This window comes from Triplophysa dalaica, chromosome 10, assembly GCF_015846415.1.
Source record: "Triplophysa dalaica isolate WHDGS20190420 chromosome 10, ASM1584641v1, whole genome shotgun sequence".
Taxonomy (NCBI): Eukaryota; Metazoa; Chordata; class Actinopteri; order Cypriniformes; family Nemacheilidae; genus Triplophysa; species Triplophysa dalaica.
In genome coordinates this window covers 2,148,534-2,175,330 of record NC_079551.1, presented here as the reverse complement: position 1 = coordinate 2,175,330, position 26,797 = coordinate 2,148,534, and the positions used below count along the sequence as shown (strand labels likewise).

The 26,797-nt window shown below is 43.1% G+C and overlaps 1 protein-coding gene and 1 long non-coding RNA gene across 2 annotated transcripts in view; both read right to left on the bottom strand.

The window, feature by feature from the left end:
• Nucleotides 1-26,797, bottom strand: part of LOC130429844 (uncharacterized) — a 46,558-nt gene extending 19,761 nt beyond the window's left edge. Inside the window, exons 1-21 of the mRNA XM_056758670.1 lie at nucleotides 26,731-26,797; nucleotides 24,731-24,828; nucleotides 23,705-23,809; nucleotides 22,296-22,394; nucleotides 20,515-20,631; nucleotides 20,056-20,122; nucleotides 19,783-19,978; nucleotides 17,886-19,686; nucleotides 16,939-17,109; nucleotides 16,523-16,696; nucleotides 11,392-11,568; nucleotides 11,043-11,216; nucleotides 10,568-10,735; nucleotides 10,011-10,184; nucleotides 9,822-9,908; nucleotides 9,671-9,699; nucleotides 9,523-9,616; nucleotides 9,245-9,418; nucleotides 7,756-7,929; nucleotides 441-617; nucleotides 90-263 (exon numbers count right to left, since the gene is read on the bottom strand). Coding sequence (XP_056614648.1) covers nucleotides 90-263; nucleotides 441-617; nucleotides 7,756-7,929; nucleotides 9,245-9,418; nucleotides 9,523-9,616; nucleotides 9,671-9,699; nucleotides 9,822-9,908; nucleotides 10,011-10,184; nucleotides 10,568-10,735; nucleotides 11,043-11,216; nucleotides 11,392-11,568; nucleotides 16,523-16,696; nucleotides 16,939-17,109; nucleotides 17,886-19,686; nucleotides 19,783-19,978; nucleotides 20,056-20,122; nucleotides 20,515-20,631; nucleotides 22,296-22,394; nucleotides 23,705-23,809; nucleotides 24,731-24,753 — 4,355 coding nt within the window. The 5' untranslated portion in view covers nucleotides 24,754-24,828; nucleotides 26,731-26,797. The remainder of the gene's footprint in view (nucleotides 1-89; nucleotides 264-440; nucleotides 618-7,755; nucleotides 7,930-9,244; nucleotides 9,419-9,522; nucleotides 9,617-9,670; nucleotides 9,700-9,821; nucleotides 9,909-10,010; nucleotides 10,185-10,567; nucleotides 10,736-11,042; nucleotides 11,217-11,391; nucleotides 11,569-16,522; nucleotides 16,697-16,938; nucleotides 17,110-17,885; nucleotides 19,687-19,782; nucleotides 19,979-20,055; nucleotides 20,123-20,514; nucleotides 20,632-22,295; nucleotides 22,395-23,704; nucleotides 23,810-24,730; nucleotides 24,829-26,730) is intronic.
• On the bottom strand, nucleotides 9,557-10,095 carry LOC130429793 (uncharacterized). Its single transcript, XR_008907689.1, has 3 exons — nucleotides 10,011-10,095; nucleotides 9,822-9,908; nucleotides 9,557-9,699 (listed from the first exon to the last, which is right to left on the bottom strand). It is a non-coding gene; the product is annotated as an uncharacterized LOC130429793 (long non-coding RNA).

Genomic DNA, 26,797 nt, shown 5'->3' with positions numbered 1-26,797 from the left:
GTCATTTACAACCTTTTCCAACCCATTAGATTATTGAGTGAAATAATTTCATCTTCATATGACACTTTAAATAAAGATCAAGTCCTCACATGAATGTGTTGATGCGACAGTGTTTGTCCTTCAGTAGATCACAGATCTGATTCACTCTTGACTCGTCTAGTTTATGATCACTCAGATTCACTTCTCTCTGGAGTAAAGGATTTATACCAAGAGTTTCTGTCAGATACTCAAAGGCTTTAACTGCAGAAGAACTGCTCAAGAACCTGCAGAAAACAAGAAAATAAATTCAATGCAATGTAATAAAATTTTTGTTTCATTAAAACATCAGCGCTGATGATTCTTCTTTACTAAATGATGTAACAACAGAATCACTATAATAATGTCCATACATATAATTATTCAGCATGTGATTTATTTTGTATTATTTCAGCACATCTCACCTGACAGTGTTGAGTTTACACTTGTGATCTTGTATTAACTGATAGATGAGTTTGACTCCTGTTTCTCCAGGATCATTTCCTCTGAGATCCAGTTCTATCAGATGTGATTCAGGGTTTGATCTCACAGCTGAATATAAACATTTATAACCTTCTTCTCCAATACTGCATTCGGACAGACTGTAGAAAAGAAAACTATATTTGTTACACTTGATATTAGTTCTTCATTTTTTGGATCAGAAAGTTTCCTCAAAGTTGTCATAAGACAAGAACAACACCCGTTCTTGTGTTCTGACAATTGTTTTGATCGACTTCAAATATTGAATACTGTACATTGCTCTACTGCCTCTTTGCATTTTGTCACTTTTGCAGGTCTTACAAAATGTATTTCTAATGTTTTCAAGCAGTGAAAACCCCTTTTTCTCCTAGCACAAACTGTGAACAACATGTGTAGCACCCTGTTAAATTTATATATTATTTTGTGTTTTGTTATCAGAAATACAATATATTCTGAAATATGGGCCAGTTTAATTGTCCCTGGTGTGTAATACATTTTTGTATTAATACGTGTTATTGCAGTTATAATGTGGAGTTGTTGAAATATCCTCGGTTGTGAGTAACCTTTGCACCTTTATTTTGTATTGGGTGGCTGGGTGTCAGTTTGTTTTATATCCAATCAGTGCCATCTAGAGAGCAGCTGGGAAATCAATCGGGTTGTTTAGGGGGCGGGACTAAAAATATAGAGCGAGACTAAAAACGAGAGTGACAACCAAAAAGAACTGGAGAGACAGTTACGAGCAAAAGTTAGTTCTAAGTTCTGTATGATTTATATATTACTGGTAATCAAAGTTAAGAGCCTGGGGGGGATTTTTCTTGTATTTTTGTTTTTTTGTAACCCTAACAAAACAGGAGATTGAGCTTTGTGTTGGAGCTGGTTAAGTGTGTCACAGAGATTCTACTGAAGTGAAACTAACCATGTGCGAACTGCTAATACCTAGCCATGTGCGAACTGCTACTATATAGCCAGAAACCCAACTTTGCCACCGAGTTTCTGAGTGAATATGGACATGGTGAACTAAAGTGAAATTGACATTTTTTAAACAAGATACAGTTAAGCTCTTTCGATTTTGTGAACTTTTGGCTAGTGTGCGTCAGACGCTGCCACCCATGTTGCTGCAATAGATGTGCTCAGGATTCGTGCTGCAGGCCGAAGGTGTCTCGTTTGCATATGGACAGACGGAGCTTCACGACGGGTTTCCACATTGCATATCTCACCATTGGACGGAACGGTTTGAATAGACGGTCACTGTAATCTTTCTGTTACCGAGGAATCGTGAGTATAGACAATATTATTGGAAGGTTTTCAACTGAGCTCCAAAAAGCGCGCCAACGTTGTGGTACCACAAAACTGAGACATAAAAGAACAGAAAAAAACCCCCGGGGTATTGTTCATTGTTATTTACTTTGGAACATGAGGACATTTTAAAAGGTTAATTCACCTGGTTCTGGAAATAAATATAAGAATATTTTTCTGTTCATATTCAACCTTTGTGGTCTGATATTTAAGTGTGTGCGTTTAAAAGGTGATTGTTGTGATTTTAGTTTCATGTTTGCAAATAAGGGTTCCCCTTCAGTCGGTCTCTCGACGTTGTGTTGAGAGACAGACTGGGGGTTTGATTCTGAGAACCTATCATCTCCGAGATAAAACTAAAACGCCAATGGGGATTGGCCAATGGCCCGCCCACGCCAGTCTCCGCCCCGTACATACGGGTATAAAAGGAAGATGGCGGCGGTCATTCATCATCCTTTGTTCTTCGGAACCTTCTCGGCGTATATGTCGAGTTTATCTCTTCGAGTTCCTGCTGGATATTTGACGCAGAGCAGCGGACTTCTCCGTTCTGATGGCGGATCCCCCTCGGCGAGTGGACTCTCCCTCGGTGGCGGATTTCTCCTCCGGAGCGCAGACTTCCCCTGGGCGTCTCGGCAGCGAGCTACAGATTTAAAAGAGCAGGTCCTTTTCAGGACCAATATTCTCACAGTTTCCACTCTCATCCAGGAGGGAGGACGGACATAGCGGCTACCCCGGATGTTGGGCTTCCGGCATCTGGGGCGGCCGTTGTGGATCAGTTCTGTCCGCACTGCGGGCGGTGTATGATTCAGACGTTGCGTCACGGGCGGCTGTGTTCCCACGGGACTCAGCCGCCAACTCACTGCTTCCCGTTTCGTGACGGCATTGGCTACGGCCTTGCCGTCCGCGGCGGGGAGGGGCGAGGGTGATGTGAGGATGTGAACGTTTTCGTCAGCCCTGGCTGGCGGATCGTTCGCACCTTCCCTCGTCTGAGCGTTCCTCAAGAGATGGTCCCACCGTCTTGTTCCTACACCACGCACCGGAAACGGTGTGATGATGTTGAGATGCTGCAAGCTGTGTTCTTGGGTATGACAGACCCATCTTCGGGTCTGACGGGCACGACGCCTACACTGCAAGTATGTCTTGTCCTCAGGTGTGGCGGTCACAGCGGCTACGTTCTCCGGAATGTTGCCGCAAACCCCGTCTGTTCCCTGTGCGCGAACGCCGCCACGGCGAGGTTGGACGCTTAAGCGAACGTCGGTGGTGATCAGGGTTTCCCGTGTTTGTTACTCCGACAGCTTCGGCTCGCGGGTCATTCATGCCCCAACACGCTCACCTAGCTCGTCCCCGATGGGCGGTGATGACCGTCCCATATCGGGCAAGATCCGACAACGTGTCTGTCATAACATCTGATAGCTACCTCCGGTCATCAGATGCGAACCCCCTTGGAGCTTCCACCTTCGGGAGGTCGAGCCCAAGAAGAGGCAACACAGAGATGGCGGCCGTGCTTCCCCGGGCCGGAGGTGCACGTTAAGCTCACTAGACGTGGAGTAGGCCGTTTGCTGCTTGCTCCTGTTTGAGCGAAGCCCCTTAGAGCTCCCGACTATGGGCGGTCGAGCTCAGGAGGCAACGCAAAAGTGAGGGCCGTGCTTCCCCGGACTTCCCCGGAGATCCACGCAGGAGATCTTTAGTAAAGAAGCGGCAGCCTGCCCTCCATCAGCCCCGCCTCCCCGCGGTGGCCCCTTTGATACTGGGCCCTCCAAGGATGGCCCGTCAGAGATGTGGAGCCACGCAGGAGGAGGCCTCTACCCTGTTGGGTAACCGCCTCAGGGCGGCCATGACAGGAGAGCCGTGGAGATGGAGAGTACACTCTCTCTCCGGGCTTCCCCCTGTGGTAGCTGCCTTCTGCAATCTCCAAGTCACGTTGCGTTGGCCGGCGGCAACACTAAGCAGGTAAGTAGGCAGAGCAGTCAAACCTCTCCGGGTTCTCACCCTGTGTAAGGTGACCGCTCTGTCAGCCACTAACCAGCCTCCCTGGCACAGTGAAGCAGATCATCCTCCGGTTTCGTACAGCACCTGCCGTTACGAAGGGCTAGAGGACGATCCATCTCGGTTATGCGATCCATTTTTTGCCAGACACCCGCCAGGTTCGGCGCATTCTCCTAAGGGGGAAGCTCCCGTGCTCAGGCCGAGGTTGCTGCTTATGGCTGGAAGTGCGGTCGAACCTGTCCCTCTAACCGAGATGTTTTCCGGGCCGGACTTCACAGTGCCTTTAAGGGGGGGGAGGCCGCGCCCCTCTCTGTATCGAGTTGCTACAGAAGCGCATCTTGGCGACAAGATTGGTTGTGGCAATCGACCCGTAGGACCCTTACTCTTACGTCTCCTTCCTTCTGCGATATTCGTGTTGAAAGAAGAACGTATCAGTACTAGGTCGGTCCCTGTTTCCTCTACGGTCATGGGATCTTGTGCTTCGGCACCTAGACCTTCTGGCCTACGGGTTAACTGGGAAAGAGCAAGCTCTCCCCAAAAGAGCAGGAGCTCCTCTTATCTCGGTGTGGAACTAGACTCTGTCCTTTGCAGCATGCTCACTAAACGAGTTTCTGCAGTCAGTGCTGAACTGGCTGTGTGCATCAACTCAAGGGATTATCCTTCGAGGACGCCACGTGTCCAGGAGCCTATGAAGTGATCAGCGGGACCCGGAGTCCGGATGATCACTTCATAGGCTCCTGGACACGTGGCGTCCTCGAAGGATAATCCCTTGAGTTGATGCACACAGCCAGTTCAGCACTGGCAGAGTCAGGTTCCTGGCATGGCGGCACACGGGCACCAGATGGGTTAGGCTACGCCTCGGTGTCTACACACCCCAAACCCTGGTCAGATCTGACCCTTCTCCGAGCAGGCCTGCTCGGGCAGGTATGAGGCGTGTCAAGCGCCTCCCTGCGGGGTAGGGTGTAGTGTGCAATGGGCAGTAGCGGGCAGTGACGGGTTTCCTACTGCCTAGAGTTTTTGGCAGTCCCCTTGGCACTAGACCTCTAGTGCAGGACTACGTGCTAGTCCCGTCGGGCAGCACGACTGCTGTGGCGGCAAACGCTCACAGCAGATGCCACAACTCGCCCCATGCCTCCTCTTTTGGAGTCAGCAGGATGCTCTATCCCTGCGGGCCAGGTTATCCTTGGCAAACTGAACCCAACAGCCGTTGTGCTCTCTCGTCAGTGAAACGCCTCGGAGAGTGGCCACTCCATCCTCGCGCAGTCCAGCTCTCAGGGGACCGGTGTGGCCAGGATCAGATCCTGTTGCCCCCAGAATCCCCTTTATTCCTGCTTTGTACCCTACGGGTACCTTAGCACACAGCTGGCCGCAGGACAAGTGGAAGTACGACTTCCCCCAGGAGCCTCCTTGCACAGGGACTTGATTTCAGACTTCTAAGTTCTGATAGCCCCCTCTGGCCGATTCCCCTGACAAACCTTTCACAGGGGAAGGACACGGTTGGCACCCCAGGCCAGGCCTCTGGTATCTCCATGCCTGACCTCCAGATGGGACGAGGAGGCCTGGAGTGGCTTGCAGTACGCTGCCTAAAGCCCCACCACTTGGTGTGTGCACGCTTAAGTGGCGCCCCTCGCTCTAGTGTTCTCCCTCAGTGAGAACCCACGGAGTTGCTTGATCCGGTCAGTGTTGACCTTTTAGAGACTAGAGAGTAATCTCTCCCCTTCCGCGTTAGTGTATGCAGCCGCTATGGCCGCTCATCACAATCGCCTGAGGGTAAGTTTCTTGGTTAACATAACCTGGTCACCAGGTTCTCAGGAGCGCGACTCCGGCTGCGCTCCGTACCCTCTTAGGACCGTAGGTCCTACATGGTCTTTGGGCCTGTGAGCCCCTCGGAGACTCCTCTCGTCCTTGTTACGATGAAGGCCGCTCTTGATGGCGCTTGCCTCTGCAAGAGGGTAGGGACCTCTAGTATTCTTCGTGTCTCATGGGTGCCTGGAAATTGGGCGGTAGTCTTCTGAGATACTGGCCTGGTTACGTGCCCAAGGTTCCCAAACTCCCTTCCGGGTTCAGGTGGTGAACCTGCAGGCGCTCCCCTCAGGAGAGAGAAGACCCAACCTCCTAGTGTTGTGTCCAGCGCACTGCGCCTCTAATTGGACCGCACACAGAGCATTAGCTCTGAGCAGCTCTTGTCTGTTCAGAAGACAGCACAAGGGAGGGCTGTCTCAGACAGAGGCTGGCGCATTGGAGAGCCCACTCCACCGGAGCAGGGCCTCCTCGTGGACACCGGCCCAAGGCGCCCCTCTGGCAGACATGTGTAGCTACAGGTTGCGCTACACCCAGTACCTTCGTGAGCTTTACAACCTTCGAAAGGAACCAGTGTCCTACACCTAATATGTAGGACAGGCATCTGAGCTGGGCGTACGCCTGCGAAAGCGCGTCCTTCCCTATTAGGTAAGTTCACTGCGCTATGTAGTCTCCCTACTTCCCCATCATTGGGTGAAGTATAGGCATTCTATCCATCACTAGCAATCTGGTAACGGACCGGGCGGAGCGGTCTGTTGAACCAAGTCCAGTACTGGCAGTGTCGCCCCTACTTAGGTGGACCCCTATACTAGGACTATTGCCCCATACATAGGAACTCCCCCGTTGGGTAGTCCCGTGTGTTGAATTCTTCACTCCTGATTCCCCTGTTGGCGAATCTGTGACCTCCCCTCCGGTGGCACAACCACCTTGGCTGGCCCCCTACGGCCAAACATTTTTTGCATGTGATCTTCTTCACGAGACCATGTCAGTTTTCCACATGTTACGTCCCGTACGGCAGGATTTGGTCTCCGTAACATACTCTCCAAAAGGAGAGCAGTGTTCTTTCCCAGTGCAACGGCTCCGGACGGCGCCTCACTTACAAGGCGAACGCCCTGTCCGTGATGACTTTCTGTACAGGCATCGCAAAATGCCTATTTTAGGCTTCGCAGTATGCACTACTAGTAATATCCACTACTATTCACTGGAAGGTTACATCTCGCTGCACGGCTCACTTGTGACTCGCTAGCCTAGTCAGTGTCGCTCAGCTCGAGGTCGTAATACGGCTCAGCGCCGTGGCGTGTTAAGATATATCCCCAGTCTGTCTCTCAACACAACGTCGAGAGACCGACTGAAGGGGAACGTCTCGGTTACGTCTGTAACCTTCGTTCCCTGATGGAGGGAACGAGACGTTGTGTCTTCATGCCACAACGCTTTGCCGTTCCGCTGCAAGGAGCACCTCTAAGGTTCCTCGGCACAAAGGGTGATGAATGACCGCCGCCATCTTCCTTTTATACCCGTATGTACGGGGCGGAGACTGGCGTGGGCGTGCCAATGGCCAATCCCCATTGGCGTTTTAGTTTTATCTCGGAGATGATAGGTTCTCAGAATCAAACCCCCAGTCTGTCTCTCAACACAACGTCTCGTTCCCTCCATCAGGGAACGAAGGTTACAGACGTAACCGAGACGTTATAGTGGCTAAGTATATGTGCATGGGAGTTTTATGCTCACAGTAAAAAAAACAAACAAACACAGTATAGCTATATTTAAGCTAACCAGGCCTCTATACACTCTAGCCAGAGTCACATGCCTGAAGTTTAGTCGCTGTGAATACATCCTGATTTTAAATTCTAGTAACCTCTCTCCAATTCATTTCCCATGCACATGATAACTCCTTAAACTAAAAGAAGAATTGTGTAGGAGGGTTACACATGCATGGACAGCTTTATTTGTTACCACGTGCTGTGTCATGTTTAGCAGCATGCACTTTAGCTGAAATGGTTTAACTGGAGGAAATAACTCACAATTTATTGCTTTAATAAACATACCAGTTTTCTTCTCAGATCGATAATATTAAATAAATATTGGTATTTGGCCAATTAACATTATGGCCCATGATTTATTTTGCATCCCCAATTGTATTTCACTGAAGTTAATTAAATAAGCATGAACGTAAACACATACTTGAGTTTCTGCAGTTTGGATTTAGCATTTCCCAATAATTCAGAGATCTTCATCATTACTGAATCTTCAAGTTTATTTCCACTCAGATCAAGATGTTTCAGATGTGATGGTTTTGATTTGATGGCTGATATCAGATCAGCAAAACTTCCTGCTGTAATACTGCTGTTACTGAGACTGCAGAAAAAGAACACAAAGATACACCAACTTTACCAACTTTACCAACTAATAGTGAGCTTTTCGCTATATATTGATATTATCAAAATAGCACTGATGCTTGATGCAAAATGACTGCAGTGTTGTATAGTAGAGTTATAAAGTCATTTTTACTTTTACTCAAGTAAATTTTACAAGTATCTTTATTTTATGAGAACATTGTGACTTTGTAAGAAAAATACTACACTACATTTTAAAGCATATAGCATATATTTTACTCAAAAACATTTCATAAATATTTTTTTGTTTTTCATTTTTGACCTTTAATACAGTGATTGATAACATTCCAGATGGAACATTCTTCCAACATTTCTAGTAGTTTTCCATTATTCAAAGTAAAAAAGTAAAAACTTTAAAGGAAAAATAATTCGCAAAAGAAAGTACTAGATGTTAATGTTCTTCAGTACAATTATTTATGAAATATAAAAAGCATGATTTATGCTTTGTAATGTAGTGAAATATTAAGTAAAATATTGAAAAGTATTAATTATAAAATATTTATTTCTGCACATCATTATTATTTTTTAATTCATTTGCAAATGTAATTTTTTTTTATAAAACATTATTAGGCTTCGCCTATCGAAACGCCCTATCTTTACTTAGTCACAAGAAATGGTACGAGGGCGGGGCTTCAATGAATGACTGATTGCGAACTGGCCTACAAATCTGACTCTCTTCTGTTGGAAACACCCAACTTTCAACAATCCAATCAGTACTAGATGAACAAATCAAGTCCCTCCTGAATATTTCTCTCTTTGTCTAATAATGACAATCGCTACTTCCGTTTCATGCCGAACAAAACCAATGTATTTAAAACTATTTAAGACATTATCATCCACCATTATCATAAACATTGAGAATATACTGATAAACACAGAAAAAGGATGCTTGCGGTTTGGTTATTTATACTAAATAAGAACAAATGTTTACCACCGTCAGCTAATGACCGAGAGAAAGAGACAACCTCATTGAAACCTCATTGTTAGTTAATCTAAAATCTCCACATTGCCCCTTTAAGTTTCATCTGTATGAATTTTGAAATTTGTAACAAACCCCAAAATAAAAAATATATACATGTTTTAATAAAAGTTTCAAAGTCTAAGAGTTACTGAATTCTTACTGAACACATCACTAGAAAATAAACATCTACTTCATAATCCTCTAAATCTTCTACAGAAAACTTCTTCATGATCAGAACCAGATGTTGAAAATATCACATCACATGACACAATCTCAGATAAATAATCAAATATAAAAACAGTTTAAAAATCCTCACATGAGTGTGTTGATGTGACAGTGTTTGTCCTTCAGTAGATCACAGATCTGATTCACTCTTGACTCGTCTAGTTTATGATCACTCAGATTCACTTCTCTCTGGAGTAAAGGATTTATACCAAGAGTTTCTGTCAGATACTCAAAGGCTTTCACTGCAGAAGAACTGCTCAAGAACCTGAAGAAAACAAGAATTAAATATTATACCACTTTACTGTGTGAACATTATATTATAGTAATGAAGATTAAAGCCTTAAATCATACTTGGTTGATAATCCTCACCTGACAGTGTTGAGTTTACACTTGTGATCTTGTATTAACTGATCGATGAGTTTGACTCCTGTTTCTCCAGGATCATTTCCTCTGAGATCCAGCTCTATCAGATGTGATTCAGGGTTTGATCTCACAGCTGAACATAAACATTTATAACCTTCTTCTCCAATACTGCACTCTGTCAGACTAGAGAACAAAATCATGACTATAAATAAAATAATACATTTTTAAAAATAAACGTGTGAATTATTTGAACAATTGTTTTTTTCACTGAAGTGAATGAAATGAACATGAATGTAAATACATACTCTAGTTTGTGTAGTCTGCAGTGTGGATTTTTCAACAGATCAGAGATCTTCATCATTCCTGAATCTTCTAGTTTATTTTTACTCAGACTGTAGAAAGAACACAAAGTTAAAGTTTCATCCAAACATTTATCAAGATTATGATTCTGAACAGGTTGAAATATAAACTCATAATAAAGATCAAGTCCTCACATGAGTGTGTTGATGCGACAGTGTTTGTCCTTCAGTAGATCACAGATCTGATTCACTCTTGACTCGTCTAGTTTATGATCACTCAGATTCACTTCTCTCTGGAGTAAAGGATTTATACCAAGAGTTTCTGTCAGATACTCAAAGACTTCAACTGCAGAAGAGCTGCTCAAGAACCTGAAGAAAACAAGAATTAAATATTATACCACTTTACTGTCAAAACATTATATTAAAGTAATGAAGATTAAAGCCTTAAATCATACTTGGTTATTAATAATCACCTGACAGTGTTGAGTTTACACTTGTGATCTTGTATTAACTGATAGATGAGTTTGACTCCTGTTTCTCCAGGATCATTTCCTCTGAGATCCAGCTCTATCAGATGTGATTCAGGGTTTGATCTCACAGCTGAATATAAACATTTATAACCTTCTTCTCCAATACTGCACTCGGACACACTAGAGAACAGAAATGATAACAGAAAATGAATCAGATATTCTAAAGTTTAGCTGAATACTATCAATGAAGATAAAACTCTCACTACAGACAACAATACTGACGTGAGTTTGTGTAGTTTACAGTTGTTCTTCAGTCCATCAGAGAGACGCTTCACTCCTGAATCCTGTAGATGATTGTTGCTCATGTCGAGCTCTTTCACACTGATGTTTGATGATAAAACTGAAGCTAAAGCTGAACAACTTTCTTCTGTTAGACCACAATCTCTCAGTCTAAAACATTACACAACACAAACATCATTCATCATGTGTGTATTCAGAGATAGTTTCAACTGACTTTACAAACATGATTCACTACAACACAAATAATAATAACACAAAACAAACCAACTACAATAACAGTCAAAATAATTTTTCAAAAACAAAAACATGACATAATAATCACGGAGGTAAATTCATCATCTCTTTCTATTTCTAAACATGACACAGATCGTCATTTACAACTTTTTCAACCCATTAGATTATTGAGTGAAATAATGTCATCTTCATATGACACTTTAAATAAAGATCAAGTCCTCACATGAATGTGTTGATGCGACAGTGTTTGTCCTTCAGTAGATCACAGATCTGATTCACTCTTGACTCGTCTAGTTTATGATCACTCAGATTCACTTCTCTCTGGAGTAAAGGATTTATACCAAGAGTTTCTGTCAGATACTCAAAGGCTTTCACTGCAGAAGAGCTGCTCAAGAACCTGAAGAAAACAAGAATATTAATTCAATGCAATGTAATTCAATAGTTGTTTCATTGAAACATCAGCTCTGATGATTCTTATTTACTAAATGATGTAACAACAGAATCACTATAATAATGTCCATACGCATATTTTCAGCATGTGATTTATTTTGAATTATTTCAGCACATCTCACCTGACAGTGTTGAGCTCACACTTGTGATCTTGTATTAACTGATAGATGAGTTTGACTCCTGTTTCTCCAGGATCATTTCCTCTGAGATCCAGCTCTATCAGATGTGATTCAGGGTTTGATCTCACAGCTGAATATAAACAATTATAACCTTCTTCTCCAATACTGCACTCAGACAGACTAGAGAGCAGAAAAAAAGTGTCAGTGCTGTGGCTCAAGAAAAATGCTTTTAAATGTCAGTTAATTTAAGCTACAACCCATACAAATAAAATATATTTGAACATATTTAACGATAGAGACAAAAGTCACAGACAGCTTTATTCCTCAATGTCCAACATGCACCCATGAGGACACACAACATAAGCATGTGGTGCAGATGCAGGAGTCAGCGCTCATGACACATGCGTTGAGCAGAAACAGAAGATGGCGTTCCCTTTCTGTCGGTCTCTCGACGTTGTGTCGAGAACGACAGATGGAGTTCGCCCTTGAGAACATATCAACTCTGACTACTATAGAAAAGGCCAATGAAATTTGGCGAATGAAATTTGCATGCCGGACTCCGCCCCCGGATATCCGGTATAAAATGAAGCTGGCGTATAGCATTTACCTTTTGTTCTTCAGAGCCATCGCTCATGAGTACAACTCAGGATTCAAAATCCTCTACAACTACACTGCTGGTGCTACGACGTGTTACAGCGGATCGTCCCTTCCTGCAGCGACCTTCCCCTGGGCGTCTCGGCGGTTCCGGAGGTGTTAGAGATTAGAGCTGAGTATTCTCCAGCGCTGCATGTCCCGCTGTTCTCTTGGGTGCGGCACTCTCATCGAGGAGGGGGATGGACACGATCGCTGCGTTAGGCGTCTGGGCGTCCAGCACGCTGAAGCAGCGTTAGTTGACACATCTGTCCACACTGCGGGCAGATAGTCATTCAGAAATTGCCCCCACAGGCGGCACCCCGGAAGCAGAGGTCGAGGGGGAAACCTCCACCCCGTCAGCAACCTTCTCGCGAGAAGGGACACTGACGGGAAGACCCCAGGGAGAACAACATCGGGCCCGAACCTTCACAGCCACGGCTCTGATCGGTCGGTACGGGACGACTCCTGCCTCGTCACCAAAGCCGGGCCCTTTTCAGGGCTTGGCGCCCACTTGCTCACAGAGTTTTCCTTTCTCCCCGGTTGTACTTGCAGCCGATCGCACACTCCACTGGACTGTGCTCGGCAAACCGACCTCACACCCTGGCGAGGTGTGAGGTCGTACACATACGACAGCCGTCACCACCTTTAAACCGACAGTGCGTGCCGTTGTCCCGCCAGGCAGGTAAAAAGGTGGAGCAAACCTTCCCTCCGGGGACTCCCCGCGACATGGTTAGCTCCGCCAGCCGACGAACCACCCCCGTGGAAATGATGAAGCAGACCGTCCCCTTGGTCACCCTGTCACAGTCCCTGGGAGCTCGAGAGCTGCTCACACTGTCTCGCTGGCTAATGAGGGCGGTCCGTCTTGGTTACTCGATCCAGTTCGCCAGAGACTCTCCCAAGTTTCGGGGCATCATCTCTCCCTCTGACAGAGGCAGGGACGCCTCCGTACTTCGGGTAGAGGTCACCACCCTTCTGGCAAAACAGGCATCGAGTTCGTCCCTCAATCCAAGATGTTCAGTGGGTCACAACCCGCACTTCATCATTCCCAAGAAAGACGGCGGGTTGCGCCCCACCGGTCTGCGTACCCTCAACAAGCACCTTCACAAGCTGCCGTTCAGATGCTCACGCAGAGGCGCATCCTGACATCTACCCGGTGTCAGGATTGGTTCGTGGCAATCGACCTGAAGGACGCATACTTTCATGTCTCGATCCCCTCGACACCGGCCGTTCCCACGGTTAGCGTTCAAGGGGTGGGCATATCAGTACAGAGTCCTACCTTTCGGTCTGTCACTGTCTCCACACGTCTTCACGAAGATCGTGGAAGCCGCCCTTTCTCCCCTAGGGGAAAAAGGTGTGCGGGTACTAAACTTTCTTGATGACTGGCTTATCCTGGCACACTCGTGAGATCTGTTGTGTACACAGAGGGACTTGGTGCTCCGGCATCTAGATCGATTGGGATTTCAGGTCAACCGAGAGAAGAGCAAACTCTCCCCAGTGCAGAGCATCCTCTTTCTCGGTTTGGAACTAAACTCTGTCACCATGACAGCGCAGCTGTCCGCAGCACGTGCCCAGTCAGTGTTGAACTGCCTTGAACACTTCAGGCAGTCGGCGGTCTCCCTGAAACAATTCAGAGGCTCCTGGGACACATGGCGTCCTCCGCGGGGGTAATACCCCTCGGATTGATGCACATGAGACCGCTTCAACACTGGCAACAGAGTCGAGTTCCGAGGACAGCGTGGCACACCGACAGCAGGCGCATGGTGATGTTGCCCTGCTGCCGACGCACCCTAACCCCTTGGTCTCCATGACCTTCCTCCGGACAGGGTTCCCCTCGGGCAGATAACGAGGCACGTCGTGGTGACGACGGACGTCTCTCTGCAGGGGTGGGGTGCAGTTAGCAACGGGAACGCAGTAACGGGGCGCTGGACGGGCCCCCGTCTGCGCGGGATTGCCTAGAGTTGTGGGCTGTCCTGCTTGCGCTGAGAAGGCTCCGGCCTCTAGTGCAGGGCCAGCACGTGTTGATCCTCCGGGACAGCACGACAGCCGTACCGTACATCGCCAGGGTGGCGTATGCTCACGGCAGCTAACACAACTTGCCCGACGCCTCCTCCTGTGGAATAAGCAGGTGATCCGCTCCCTGCGGGCCACACACATCCCAGGCAAACTGAACCAGACAGCCGACGCGCTCTCTCGTCAGTATACGCCTTGCGGAGACTGGCGACTCCAACCCCGGTCCAGCTCATTTGGATGCTGTTCGGACAGGCACAGATAGCCTCTTTGCCTCCCGCAACACCAACCAATTGTCTGCTTTGGTACTCCCTGACCGAGGCCCCCCCTCGGCATGGATGCCCTGGCTCACAGCTGACCACGGGACGGGCGGAAGCACACCTTCCCCCCCCAGGAGCCTCCTTGCACAGACACTGTGCAAGGTCAGGGAAGAGGAGCACCAAGTGTTATTGTTTACACCGCACTGGTTTAACCACACTTGGCTTCAGAGTTGATGCTCTGGACAGCGACTCCCCCTGAACCATTCCCCTGACAGAGGACCTGCTCTCTCAGGGGAAGGACACGTTCTGGCATCCCAGATCAGACCTCTGGAACACCATGTCTGGTCATTAGACGGAACGAGAAGATCCTGAGATGGCTACTCAGCCTATACGGCTGAGACCATCACCCAGGCTAGGGCCCCATCTACTAGGCGGTTACACGCCTCTAGACGCCGCCTCTTCTCTTCCTGGTGTCTTTCTCAACGAGACAGACCCACTGAGGTGCTTGATCAGGATTGTGTTCCCCTTCTCACGAGACTGGAGACTAACATCTCCCCTCCACACTGAAAGTGTATGTAGCACGGAAAGTTTCTAGGGCAACACGACCTGGTCACCAGGTTCCTAAGGGACACGAGAGGGCGGAATCCGCCTCATCTCCGCTCCTTACCCTCTTGAGAGCCCCTCGCAGGTTCTGATCTTCCTCACCTAAGTAAGACGGCCCTCCTGTTGGCGCTCGTTTTTCGTCAAGAGGGTAGGGGACCTCCAAGCATTCTCTGTGTCCCCGGATTGCTTTAAATTCGGCCCTGGCAAACTCTCACGTTATCTTGAGACCCAGGCCCGGATACGTGCCCAAAGTTCCCACTTCTCCCTTCGGGGACCAAGTAGTGAACTTGCAGGCGCTCCCCATCGGGGAGGAAGACCCAACCCGGTCCGTGTTGTGTCCAGTACACGCACTGCGCCTCTACTTAGACCGCACACAGAGCTTCCGCAGTTCTGATCAGCTCTTTGTCTGTTTTGGAGGACAGCAGAAGGGGAAGGCTGCCTCCAAGCAGAGGCTGGCGCACTGGGTCGTGGATGCCGTTACGACGGCATTCCGATATCAGACTCTCATACGAGAAGAGAAGAGAATTGATACCTCACCAACCTTCCTTCTTACCCAGACCCTGGTTAAGAACAGGCATTCCATCCATCACTAAGCAAGCACATCCTGGGGGTTGACAGGGCAGAGCAGCCTTCCCCCTTAGGCCGGGATACCTTATGACCTATCACACATAGTTCTAACCGGACCTGTGCTATCAGAAGCAGTAACACCCCCACCTTGGGCTGTTCCGTCTGCTATACCCTCATGACATTGGTCCCACATCTGGTAACCCATGAGCTTCCCCAGGTGGACCTCCACCTCGCGGTTAACTACCCAGTCCGCACGTTCCATGCGTTCTCCTCCCATGACGAGACCAAACTTATATCTCCAACATATTCCTCCCCACGGGTAGGAGGTGGCCTCTGCAGCGCTTCTCTGATTAAGAGTTGCGCTTTCCCGGTGTAAACCGAACCGGACGGCCTCTCGCCTGTAGAGAGCTAAGGCCCCGTCCGTGAAAGTTTCCGGTCAGGGCTGTACCCATCTTTCTCCAGGCAAGCTCTGGAACCCCCTGACCACCACACTGGAAAGTTACAAGTTTCACGAAAGCTTCGAGCTGACACGCCCAGGCTTGTTACCGTCGCTTCGCTGAAATTGTGACGCGATACGGCGTTTGTGGCGTTTTCCATAGATAACCCCATCTGTCGTTCTCGACACAACGTCGAGAGACCGACAGAAAGGGAACGTCTTGGTTACATATGTAACCTCAGTTCCCTGATGGAGGGAACGAGACGTTGTGTCCCTTATGCCACGAACACGTATCGTATTCTGCTGCAGTTTGAGAGGCTCTCAGGCTCTTCAGAACAAAAGGTAAATGAATGCTGCACGCCGGCTTCCTTTTATACCGGATATCCGGGGGCGGAGCCCGGCATGCAAATTTCATTCGCCAAATTTCATTGGCCTTTTCTATGGTAGTCAGAGTTGATAGGTTCTCAAGGGCAAACCCCATCTATCGTTCTCGACACAACGTCTCGTTCCCTCCATCAGGGTACTGAGGTTACATATGTAACCAAGACGTTCCACATCAACACTCCACTCATGAAGAATTTTCATTCTTTGGTGGACTATCCCTTTAATGCTCTAGCAAATGTCTCACCTCAGTTTATTCAGTTCACAATTAGTGTTCTTCAATCCTTCAGAAAGCCGCTTGACTCCATCATCCTGTAGATTATTTCTGCTCATGTTGAGATCCTTCAGAGTGCAGGAGTCTGAACTGAGAACTGCAGCCAGAGCTGAACAACTTTCTTCTGTTATATCACACTTACTGACACTGAAAATATATACAAATTACAAACACAAAACATTTTACAACCCAGAATAAAACATGCATGTTCATACCCTTTTTTTACATATTGTTTTTCATCTGTTGTAACTAGGATTCTACAGCAAATTGTTGCAACTGATCTCTAGCAGAATAAAGTTTGTTTTCTATAATAATTTTATACAAAAACTTTTATTCTGTAAACGAATACTTGCAACTAATCGTTGTGCAGCCCTAGTTGTGACACCTACCTCAGTTTCTTTAATTCACACTTTATGTTCTTCAGTCCAGCACAGAGTAGCTTGACCCCTGAATCCTGTAGATTATTATTGCTCATGTTTAGCTCCTCAAGACTGTTATCTGAGCTCAGAACTTCAGCCAGAGCTGAACAACTCTTGTCTGTTAGATTACAGTCATTTAACCTACAAGAATCATAACACAGAATCAGAATTAAAACATACAATACAGGTGTCACGCTCGGTCGGACAGAACCCAAACGCAGGCAGTAGTGAAGTGGTTAAATAATATTTATTAAGCACGAAATAATAAACCCACGATGGGGCAAACAAGAAACTAAACAAGACTCACAAACAGAAAACTTCCCACGAGGGGGCAAACAAAACAGGGTCCAGTACTATCTAAATAATAAGTCCAAAACACACGGGAGACAAAAACAAGGTAATCCAGACACGAAGTAGCAACAATGAACAATAGACAATGAACAGACGAACAGTAAGGGAATGAGGGACATTAGATAAGGGGAAACTAATGAGGAGAGATGACAAAAGGATCGGGACGGGCAGGTGACAAGACTTAACAATAACTGAGGCTAGCGGGAAGAGGCATAGACAGGTGAGGGAGATGAAACAGTAATGGAACGCTGACAGAGAGACAAGGGGACGGAGCTACACGGAAGACACGTGGCGAAATGTCAAAACAAACCACCACGTGTCTCCACACAAGACGAAACACACACACACAAGACATGATATTGTCACGGCTCTGTCCCCAATGCCCGAATACTCAGGACAGGAAGGACAGGACCGTGACAACAGGTACCACCTAACAGACATGAACAGTAGATATAATCTTCTTTAAATAGAAGAATAATGTTAGAATTGTGTCTTTCATTTTATCACATATATACTGAAACTGTGTTTGATGTGTAGATGTGAACTGACTTTATTCCATTACTTACAGAGCATGTTTGGAAGACTTGACAACTGGCAGTAATCTAATGAGACATTCATCTGATTTCTTGAATTTCTGAAGCTCAAACTCTGTCAGTTCCTCATCTGATGTCAGCAACACAAAAGTGAGAGCAGACCACTGAGCAGGTGAGAGGTCAGAAGATGACAGACTTCCTTCACTAAGATGCTTCTGAATCTCTTGAACCAGAGTTTGATCATTCAGTTCATTCAGACAGTAAAACAGATTGATGGATCTCTCTGGACATAAACTATGTTCAAATTTCTTCTTGATGTACTGGACTATTTCTGTGTTGTTCTGCTTATGGCTCTCTTCCTGTGACAACAGACCTCGTAGGAGACGTCGATTGGACTCAAGTGACAGACCGAGGAGGAAGCGAAGGAAAAGATCCAGATGTCCATTGTCACTCTCAAGTGCCTTATCCACTGCAGTCTTCAGTAAACCAGTCAGCGTTTCATTCTGGGCTTCTGGCTCCATGTGTTCTTGAACAAATACATGTTTCTTGTTCTTGTCTAGAAACAGATGTGCATACAGAGCTGCGATAAACTCCTGAATGCTCAAGTGAACAAAGCAGTACACAGTACCAAGAATGATCCCTGTCTCCTGTTTAAAGATCTGAGTGCACATCCCTGAATACACAGAAGCTTTAGAGACATCAATGCCACACTCCTCCAGATCTGACTCATAGAAGATCAGGTTGTTTCTTTCCAGTTGTTCAAAAGCCAGTTTTCCCAGTGAATAGATTGAGTCCATGTCCCAGGAGATATCTGGCGAGTATTCTCCATCATACTTTCTTCTGCTCTGTTGAATCTGAAAGCGAAAGAAGTGTGTGTACATTTGTGTCAGAGTTCTAGGAGTATCATCAGTGTTTGACTCCTGTGTGTCATCAGTCTGATCTTTGCTCTTCTTCTCCAGAATGTTCTCAAGCACAGTGGCTGAAATCCAGCAGAACACTGGGATGTGACACATGATGAAGAGACTCTTTGATTTTTTTACGTGATCAATGATTGTGTCGGCCATATTCTGATCTGTGAATCTTTTTCTGAAGTATTCTTTCTTCTGTTCATCATTGAATCCTCGGACCTCTGTCACTCTGTCGATACACTCAGGAGGAATCTTACCGGCTGCTGCTGGTCTGGTGGTTATCCAGATGTGAGAGTGAGGAAGCAGATCTCCTTTGATGAGGTTTGTCAGGAGAACATCCAGAGGAGCAGGTGATGTGATATCACTCCATATCTCATTACCATCAAACTTCAGAGGAAGACGACATTCATCCAAACCATCAAGGATGAAAAGAACCTTTTTGTTTTTTCTGGTAAGGTCCAGTCCTTTAATCTCTGGGAAAAACTTACATAAAAGATCCTTTAAATTTACTTCTGCTTTCTCCTTCAAGTTCATCTCTCGGAATGGAAGAGGAAATATGAAGCTGATATCCTGGTTTTCTTTTCCTTCAGCCCAGTCCAGAACAAACTTTTGCACTGAGACAGATTTTCCAATGCCAGCAACTCCTTTTGTTAGTACAGTTCTGATGGTCTGGGTTTGTTCATGTGGTTTAAACAAATCCTTGAAGTTAATCTGTATGTCTGGAGATTCTAGATGTCTGGAAGCAACCTCGATCTGTCTTATCTCATGTTCAGTATTGACTTGTTCACCTCCACCCTGAGTGATGTACAGATCCGTGTAGATCTTATTTAGAAGTGTGGAGTCACCCTGCTTTGCGATTCCTTCAAATACACATTGACACTTCTTCTCCAGGTCTGATTTTAGTTGACATGTGTAGATCAGCTCATCTAAACAAACACAAACACAGTGTGAATAGATATTAATCCTCATCTCCTGCATTGTGTAAGTGAGAATATTACATAGTGATGTCAAGAACTTCTTACCTTCCAGAGTATCAGCAAGTTCATCTTGTTTCATACTTCTCAGAAAGTGGATTGTGACATCAAGGGCTGTTTCCCTGATGTTGTTTTTGTTCTCCTTAAAGTCCTTCACATAGTATTGTGTGTTTTCATTTTTCAATATTTTCTTAAACCTTTCCAGCTCATTCTTAAAAAATACAGCTATTTTGTTTTCAAGACCCTGAAAGTAAAGCATGAACATAAAAGGCGTTCACCCTGTTAAAGATAATTGATAGACTAGAATGAAATGCTTTTTACCTGAAAGATGCAGGAAATATCATCTTCAAAATAATGGAGGTCTGCAGCTGATGTCTCACACTGAATCCTGTAAGCAAAAATAATAACCAAACATTAGAGAAATCTACTGAAACCAGTTTTTGTTCTTCATAAGCTACAAAAACTGACATAAGAGTAACAAATATTGTCAACTCTGAAGACAATTTTCTCATTTGCAAGACAATTTGGATACAATTATTCTCTGCTGTAAATATGTGTGCAGTGTTTCTGGTGATCTGTGGCTCTTCTTTTCTGTTGATCATTTTAACATTATTATACCTTTGATTGATTTTTTTACTAGAAAGTAAAAAAAATACTTTACAAAATCACAGTACATCATATTTCAAAAGCCATTTTACCACAATTTTCAATCAACAATTTATGTCATGTAAACTCTGAAGAGTAAATTGTGGAATCTGAATGTCATGTTTGATTTCTCACCTGTCCAAGAGACATGTTGTCAGTTCTTCATCACTCTTTATTCCTCTTTGTTCTTTAAGTGTTTTCCATCGAGTGATTTCTGAACCAATATTTATTAAGGTCTCCTGCCATCGTTCACTTAAACACATAAATCACATTAATACTTAAGCAGTTAAAGCATTTTAAAATTTTCAATCCCTTAATCATCAAATGTGCTTCTTATTTAGAGCTTACTGCAGTCTGACCCAACATTCATCACTACAAAAAGAGGAATGATGGAGAATACATTGGAATAATAACCACAGGGTTAGTCGTTAATATACACAATATCTTCAACCCTCGTGAATGTTCTGTATGTTTTTATTTAAACAATTCATTTATTAAACACTTTATTTGAGTGAATCTATGAAAAATTATGAATAAATTATAAATGTTAATGCTACAATGAAACAGTCTAGTGTGCAAGTGTGCATTGGAACATCATCTGATTCCTCCTTCCCCAACTCAACCTCACATTTACAATCAGGACTCGACTTCTCTTATTCCTTTTCATAAGTCGCTATTATATTATATAATGTTTAACACTTAAATGTCTTTAAGAATGAATGACATCTGTTTGTTCTGTTCTGTTTCCCCTAAGGGTGTTTTTCAGTTGCTCTCTGCCAGGGGGGGGATGGGGGGGAGGTAACCCCCCCAATATTCAAATCCATCAGTTACAACCCCTCCAATATTTCAACATGAAAATCACAGTAGATCAAATAAAAAATATGTAGAATTACTTTATTTTTTGAAAATAATTTTGTTCCTAATCAAATATGAGTTTTTCACTATTAATTAGACAAAAAATTCTCCCCCTCCATTGAACCGATTGGTAACGCCCAACCAATGAGTCGCACTTTCACCAAAACAACGCGAGTGGTGTTTGAATCGGAGAGCACACGGGTAACTTAACATACTCCAAAAATGAAGAGAAGCGCTTCACAGCGGACTATATTTAACTGCTGGTCAGAGAGGGATGCAAAAAATAATAAAGCATTTACTGAGAATGAGGTATGAGAATATTGTGTAATTATAGCAAAGTACACACCATATATGTTAGCTAAGTAATCCATTGCAATGTATTTAGCTATAACTATCAGTATAAGAAGTTACCAAAGCAGCCATCTGTTTTGCTAGTTCATTTTTCAATAGTGTCTGTAATTATCAATGACAAAAGCATTCACATTGATGTTTGTTTTCTTCCTAAAATAATCTGACTTTTTAACAAATTGGACGAATGAATAATTTAAGTATACTCATTAAAACAGTGAATCGCTGCCGCCTACTGGCGCTTTCAATACTTAATTTCTTTCTTTTTATAATCTCTTCTATGTTAGAATTTTATGAATGAAGATTATACACGAATTTCATAACGTTATGTCTAAACGTTAGACATAACGTTATTCTAAATCATTACATCTTAAAGACATCTTCTAACAGGAAACGTCCTAAAGACGTATTGCAGATGTAAACACACACATCAAATAGACGTCTCCGTGATGTTCGTGTGCCATCTGGGACGTTCAACCCCCCCAATGTTCAAACCAAATCTACGCCCTTGCTCTCTGCTCTTATTCATGCTGCTACATTGATGGTCAGGGAGTTTCTGCCCAGAACACAACAATACCAAACATTGTCAATAATTTTTGACGATAGTGATCCTGACAGAATTATCAGTTCTTTAAACTTTCATTATAAATACCAATGTCAGTTCTCTCTAACACAGCGTAACTGTGTCATACAATAAGAAACATTTGACATACCTTTTGATATCTGATGGTGTTTTCTCACTGAAGTTTGGTCCATCAGCTTTTGAATTGTCACTCTTGAGTGACACTGAGCTGAATACAGGTGAAGCTGATCTGTGAGACATAAAACAGAGAATAAAAAACTGACATGATTAAGTCCTTAGTTTACATTTTCTCTTCGTTTTTGCCTTTCGTCCACACTGAGATGGCGTTTTCTTCAACAATGAATCAACATTGTAACTTACTTTGGATAATAATGTCTGCTAAATGCATAATATAAATGTTTTAAGGGAAGAAGCTTGCATAGATGCAGGGAAAGGAAACAAACATGCACAAATAAGACCAATAAATGAATTCATCCAGTGATTAAACTGTGCTGGTAAAACTCTAAAGGGTGATTTCCCAGACAGGGATTAGATTAAGACTGGACAAGGCTTAAAACTACAGTTTGTAGAAAGCACCGCTAGAGGGCGAATGATCAAAACAACAACAATGCTGTAGCTTGATGACGCTGTGAAGGAGTGTGGCATGATGGGATCTGTTGTTCTTCAACTCCACCGCTGATGCACATCAATCACACGGGAACGAGAAATCATGTTAGCAGACGAGGTAAAGTATTAAAGTTTTATAAATGTTTCGTGTAATTGTGGTCCATAAATAAGTAACTGCTCGAAACAAGCTAGTGGCTTGCTAGACGCTAGACTCTACTTCAGCATTTGTCCACGACACTGTTGTCATGTGCTTTATACATCTGTAAAGGGGGTAACAAAGGGTAACGTGGATATTGACATGCGACTGCATAGCCCTGTGTCACTGTGTAGAATGGTGATTTTCTCACGATTTACAAGTAGCTGGAAACAAAATATAAAACTAGCCTAGTGGTTTTTTGATATCTTACTGCAAAATTGTTACAAACTGCACCTTTGAGGTAAATTAGGAGAGTTTAGTGGATTTAAAGGCATGCCTTACAAAACAATATTGTGTGCATTCTGAGACAAAACTATGATACTGAAGTTCTGTATTTTAAGTCTAAGCTGTTGCATCCTGTACAGGACACCGCCCCTATACCTATGTGTGACCAACAAACGATCGTTTTAAATTCTTTATTCTGACGCATTTCCAAGTGCAATGAAATTTCAAATGACAAAAATAATGGCTTGTCTTTTTCATTAGATTTGATTGGATGTATAAAAACTGCATTTTGAAATGAAACAGGCAGCAGACTGACAGTTGACGGGGAGGAGTTAACGGATGCTCCGCCCATGCCGTGAAACTGACGTCTTCGGAGATGGATCAGTCAATACATGACAAAGGTGCATTTTTCAGATTTTAACTGAAGATTATGAGGGCATATTCATTTTAAAAAGAGAATGGGACATTGATAAGATATTGACAATAAACATTTCACTGGGACTTTAAAATACCTTTCAGTAACTGATGGTGTTTTCTCACTGAAGTTTGGTCCCTCTTCTCTAGATCGATCACTCTTCACAGACACAGAGCTCAATCCAGATGAAGCTGATCTTTCACTAACAACACAAATAATACATAATTGTTATAATTGTTTTACTACAGAAAGAACCTCAGACGCATATGAAGAGATTGATTCATGTGTTTGATAATAAGGCAGTTTAAGAAGAAACGTAACTATATTATTGTTTCTGTAACGACTATGAATGTAGAAATGAGCAAAATTAGCTTTCACACAAAAATGCTGTGATGACATATGTGTCACCAGTCTGAGTCTCTAACCATTAGGCCACGACTGCCCCAGACTCACAACACTGAAGAAATGACACTTTGATACAATGTAGTGAGTGTAAAGTTGTGTAACAGTGTACATTTGCTATCCTCTCAAAATAACTCGACACACATTAGGACGAGGTTTAGAACAAATTGGTGGTATTTTTATAATCTGAAGTTTTTATGTGTAGTTCTGGAAGATTCTCTGTTACATTACAACTCTCCAAGTTTTCAAAATTAAGTTTTTTAAAAATTTCCATTTTTAAAAAACTTCAACAACATTATGGACGTTTGAGTCTAGCACTGTGGTTTAATATTTGTCTCTTTCTGAGAGAAACATTATGAATCTTAAACAAACACTGCACATATAATGTTTCTTTTAAAATATAACTGCCTTTTTGTCCTCTGTCCCAGTAAAACTTAGATGAACAGCACAGTAACTATTTCCTACATCCATTGATCTCCAGAACCTACACAAGCTAATTTATTGAGGTTTATTTCCCATTTTCCATAATCTCAAGAATCCTACCAAACAATAATTTAATGGGGCTGCAGTGCCAAAATGTAAATTTAATGTAATGTAAAAATCTATTCACTGTTTTATTTATTTTAAATACATTTTAGAAGTAAATCAAATGTTAGGAAAAGACTTGGCAATGGTGTGAAACTTTATTTGTTAATATTTTGAATGACACAAAAAGTCTTACCTCTGTTCTTGTGTGAGACTCATCTTAAAGTTCTGTTCTCAGTTGTCAAAGACCTGCTACAGCACTGTTGTGTTTGAGTTTATGAACACAGCCATGACCTGAAGACCAAATATAAGCGTTAAATACAAAAATATCAAATATTATTCTATATATTCTCCCACATAGCTTTTCTGTTTCATTTTAATATCGCTTCATTTAGTAACAATTTAATTCTGTTAAAAACTTTCTAAACAAAAGAACACAAGTAGGACCTTTAATATCAACGTTTATCAAAACTTTAATCAAAGCAGCACAGATTTATCTATCTGTGACAGAAAAGTGTTTGTGACGTATAGAAGCAATACTTTCACTTTCACATAATCATCTAAACATATTTTGCTTATAACATATACTTATAAAATTACTTATTGTGCTCGACCTTCATTTTAAATTACGATTACATATAGACATCTGAAATATTCAACTCATACTGTATCACATCATGTTTTAATGGATTAATAAAAAACATCTTTTATCTTTGAAAATGTCTAAAATAACTACAGAAGAAGCCATTTCCACATTGAAAAACATTATTTTTATATAATAAGTAAATCAAACTATTTAACTTAAACATTTTTGATGATTCAAATAAAACTCATCTCTACATTTCTGTGTTTTATTCTCGACTAATGCAACATGTTTATTTGTTTTGTTTCTTTTCTTGTTTATATCACTGAACATTGTGTCATGTGGTGGATTCTCATGAATAACAAACACAAATAATGGATTTCACATTTCCTTGTGACAACGATTCATTTTAAAATAGTCAATAACTTTTGAGCTTAGGGTTCCTCTACTGTCTCTTAAAACATACAGCTTGCAAATGTAAACATCAGAAGACTGGAGAGCGAGTGAACACAATCTCACCACTTCAGTATTAAGCGATGACTCGGTTGTGATCCACAATGTCGTCTGACTGCGGCCGTGACGATGATTTGTGTCCCATAAAATCCGATCTAGTCGTAGAGCAAGACTTGGTGGGGTCTCGCGCGAGCTAAACTAAGCTAACTCGGCTAAAAATGCGCTATACAGGCCCAAAGTCACAACACAGTTAAAAGTCTTTTTTCCCCTCAACACTTTAAGATTGTCAGTGATCAGCAGAATGAACATAAAGAATAAACTAGAAGCGAGTTAAAGTCTCTCTGAGTGAAATATCCTCATCAGCATCTCGCTCGAGGCGCAGCATCATTCTGCTCTTCATCACAGTCACGCGCAGTCTCTCCTTCAACACAACTTTAATTAAACTTATGTTACCGAATTCAAACAAATGCACTAGTACTACGAATTATGATAAGATATAAACATTATAAACTTATTATATCCATAAACACATTCTCAGTAAGCATTTGTCACTTCAAATATTTAATACATATGAACATTAAGGCATCAATATAAACACAGTATCCATGTATAAACAAGAAAACCAGATTGAAAAATAATGATAATAATATCTGATAAATATATTAATAATGAGTCTAACCATTGTAAATTTATCTAAGTTGTTACAGAGATATGAAACAACTAGAGACATGATACATGTGTTCTGTACGTATATCGTAAAGCATTGAAATGTGTTAAGAAATGTAAACGTGATGCTTTTAATGCCGAAAAAGCGCAGTTCGCAGTTTGTGTTTTTAGTTCACTGTTGTCTTCACTAACATGGCGGCGTGTTGTTTGTGTAATGTCGATGGTCTTCTTTCATACTTTCGTTTTCACACAATCACTAAGGACATCAACAACTAACGAATTTAATCACGTTTTAACTAATGTGGTCTTCGTTGTAATCCTTTTAAACCATTTTAAACTTAAATCCAAGATTACATTTGTGAATTCTCTTATATTTATGCATCTGTATTTTGTGACTAATAATTAAGTCCAACTTATAATAAACTCAAAACTTTAGTTGTGGTCAGACTTCACTTTAAATCAATATTAATCTTATACATACATTAAAAACTTACTTTGCAGTTGTAGCTCCCGACGGTAGCAGCTTCCGCACCTAAACAAGACAAAAATGCTTTCGATTTC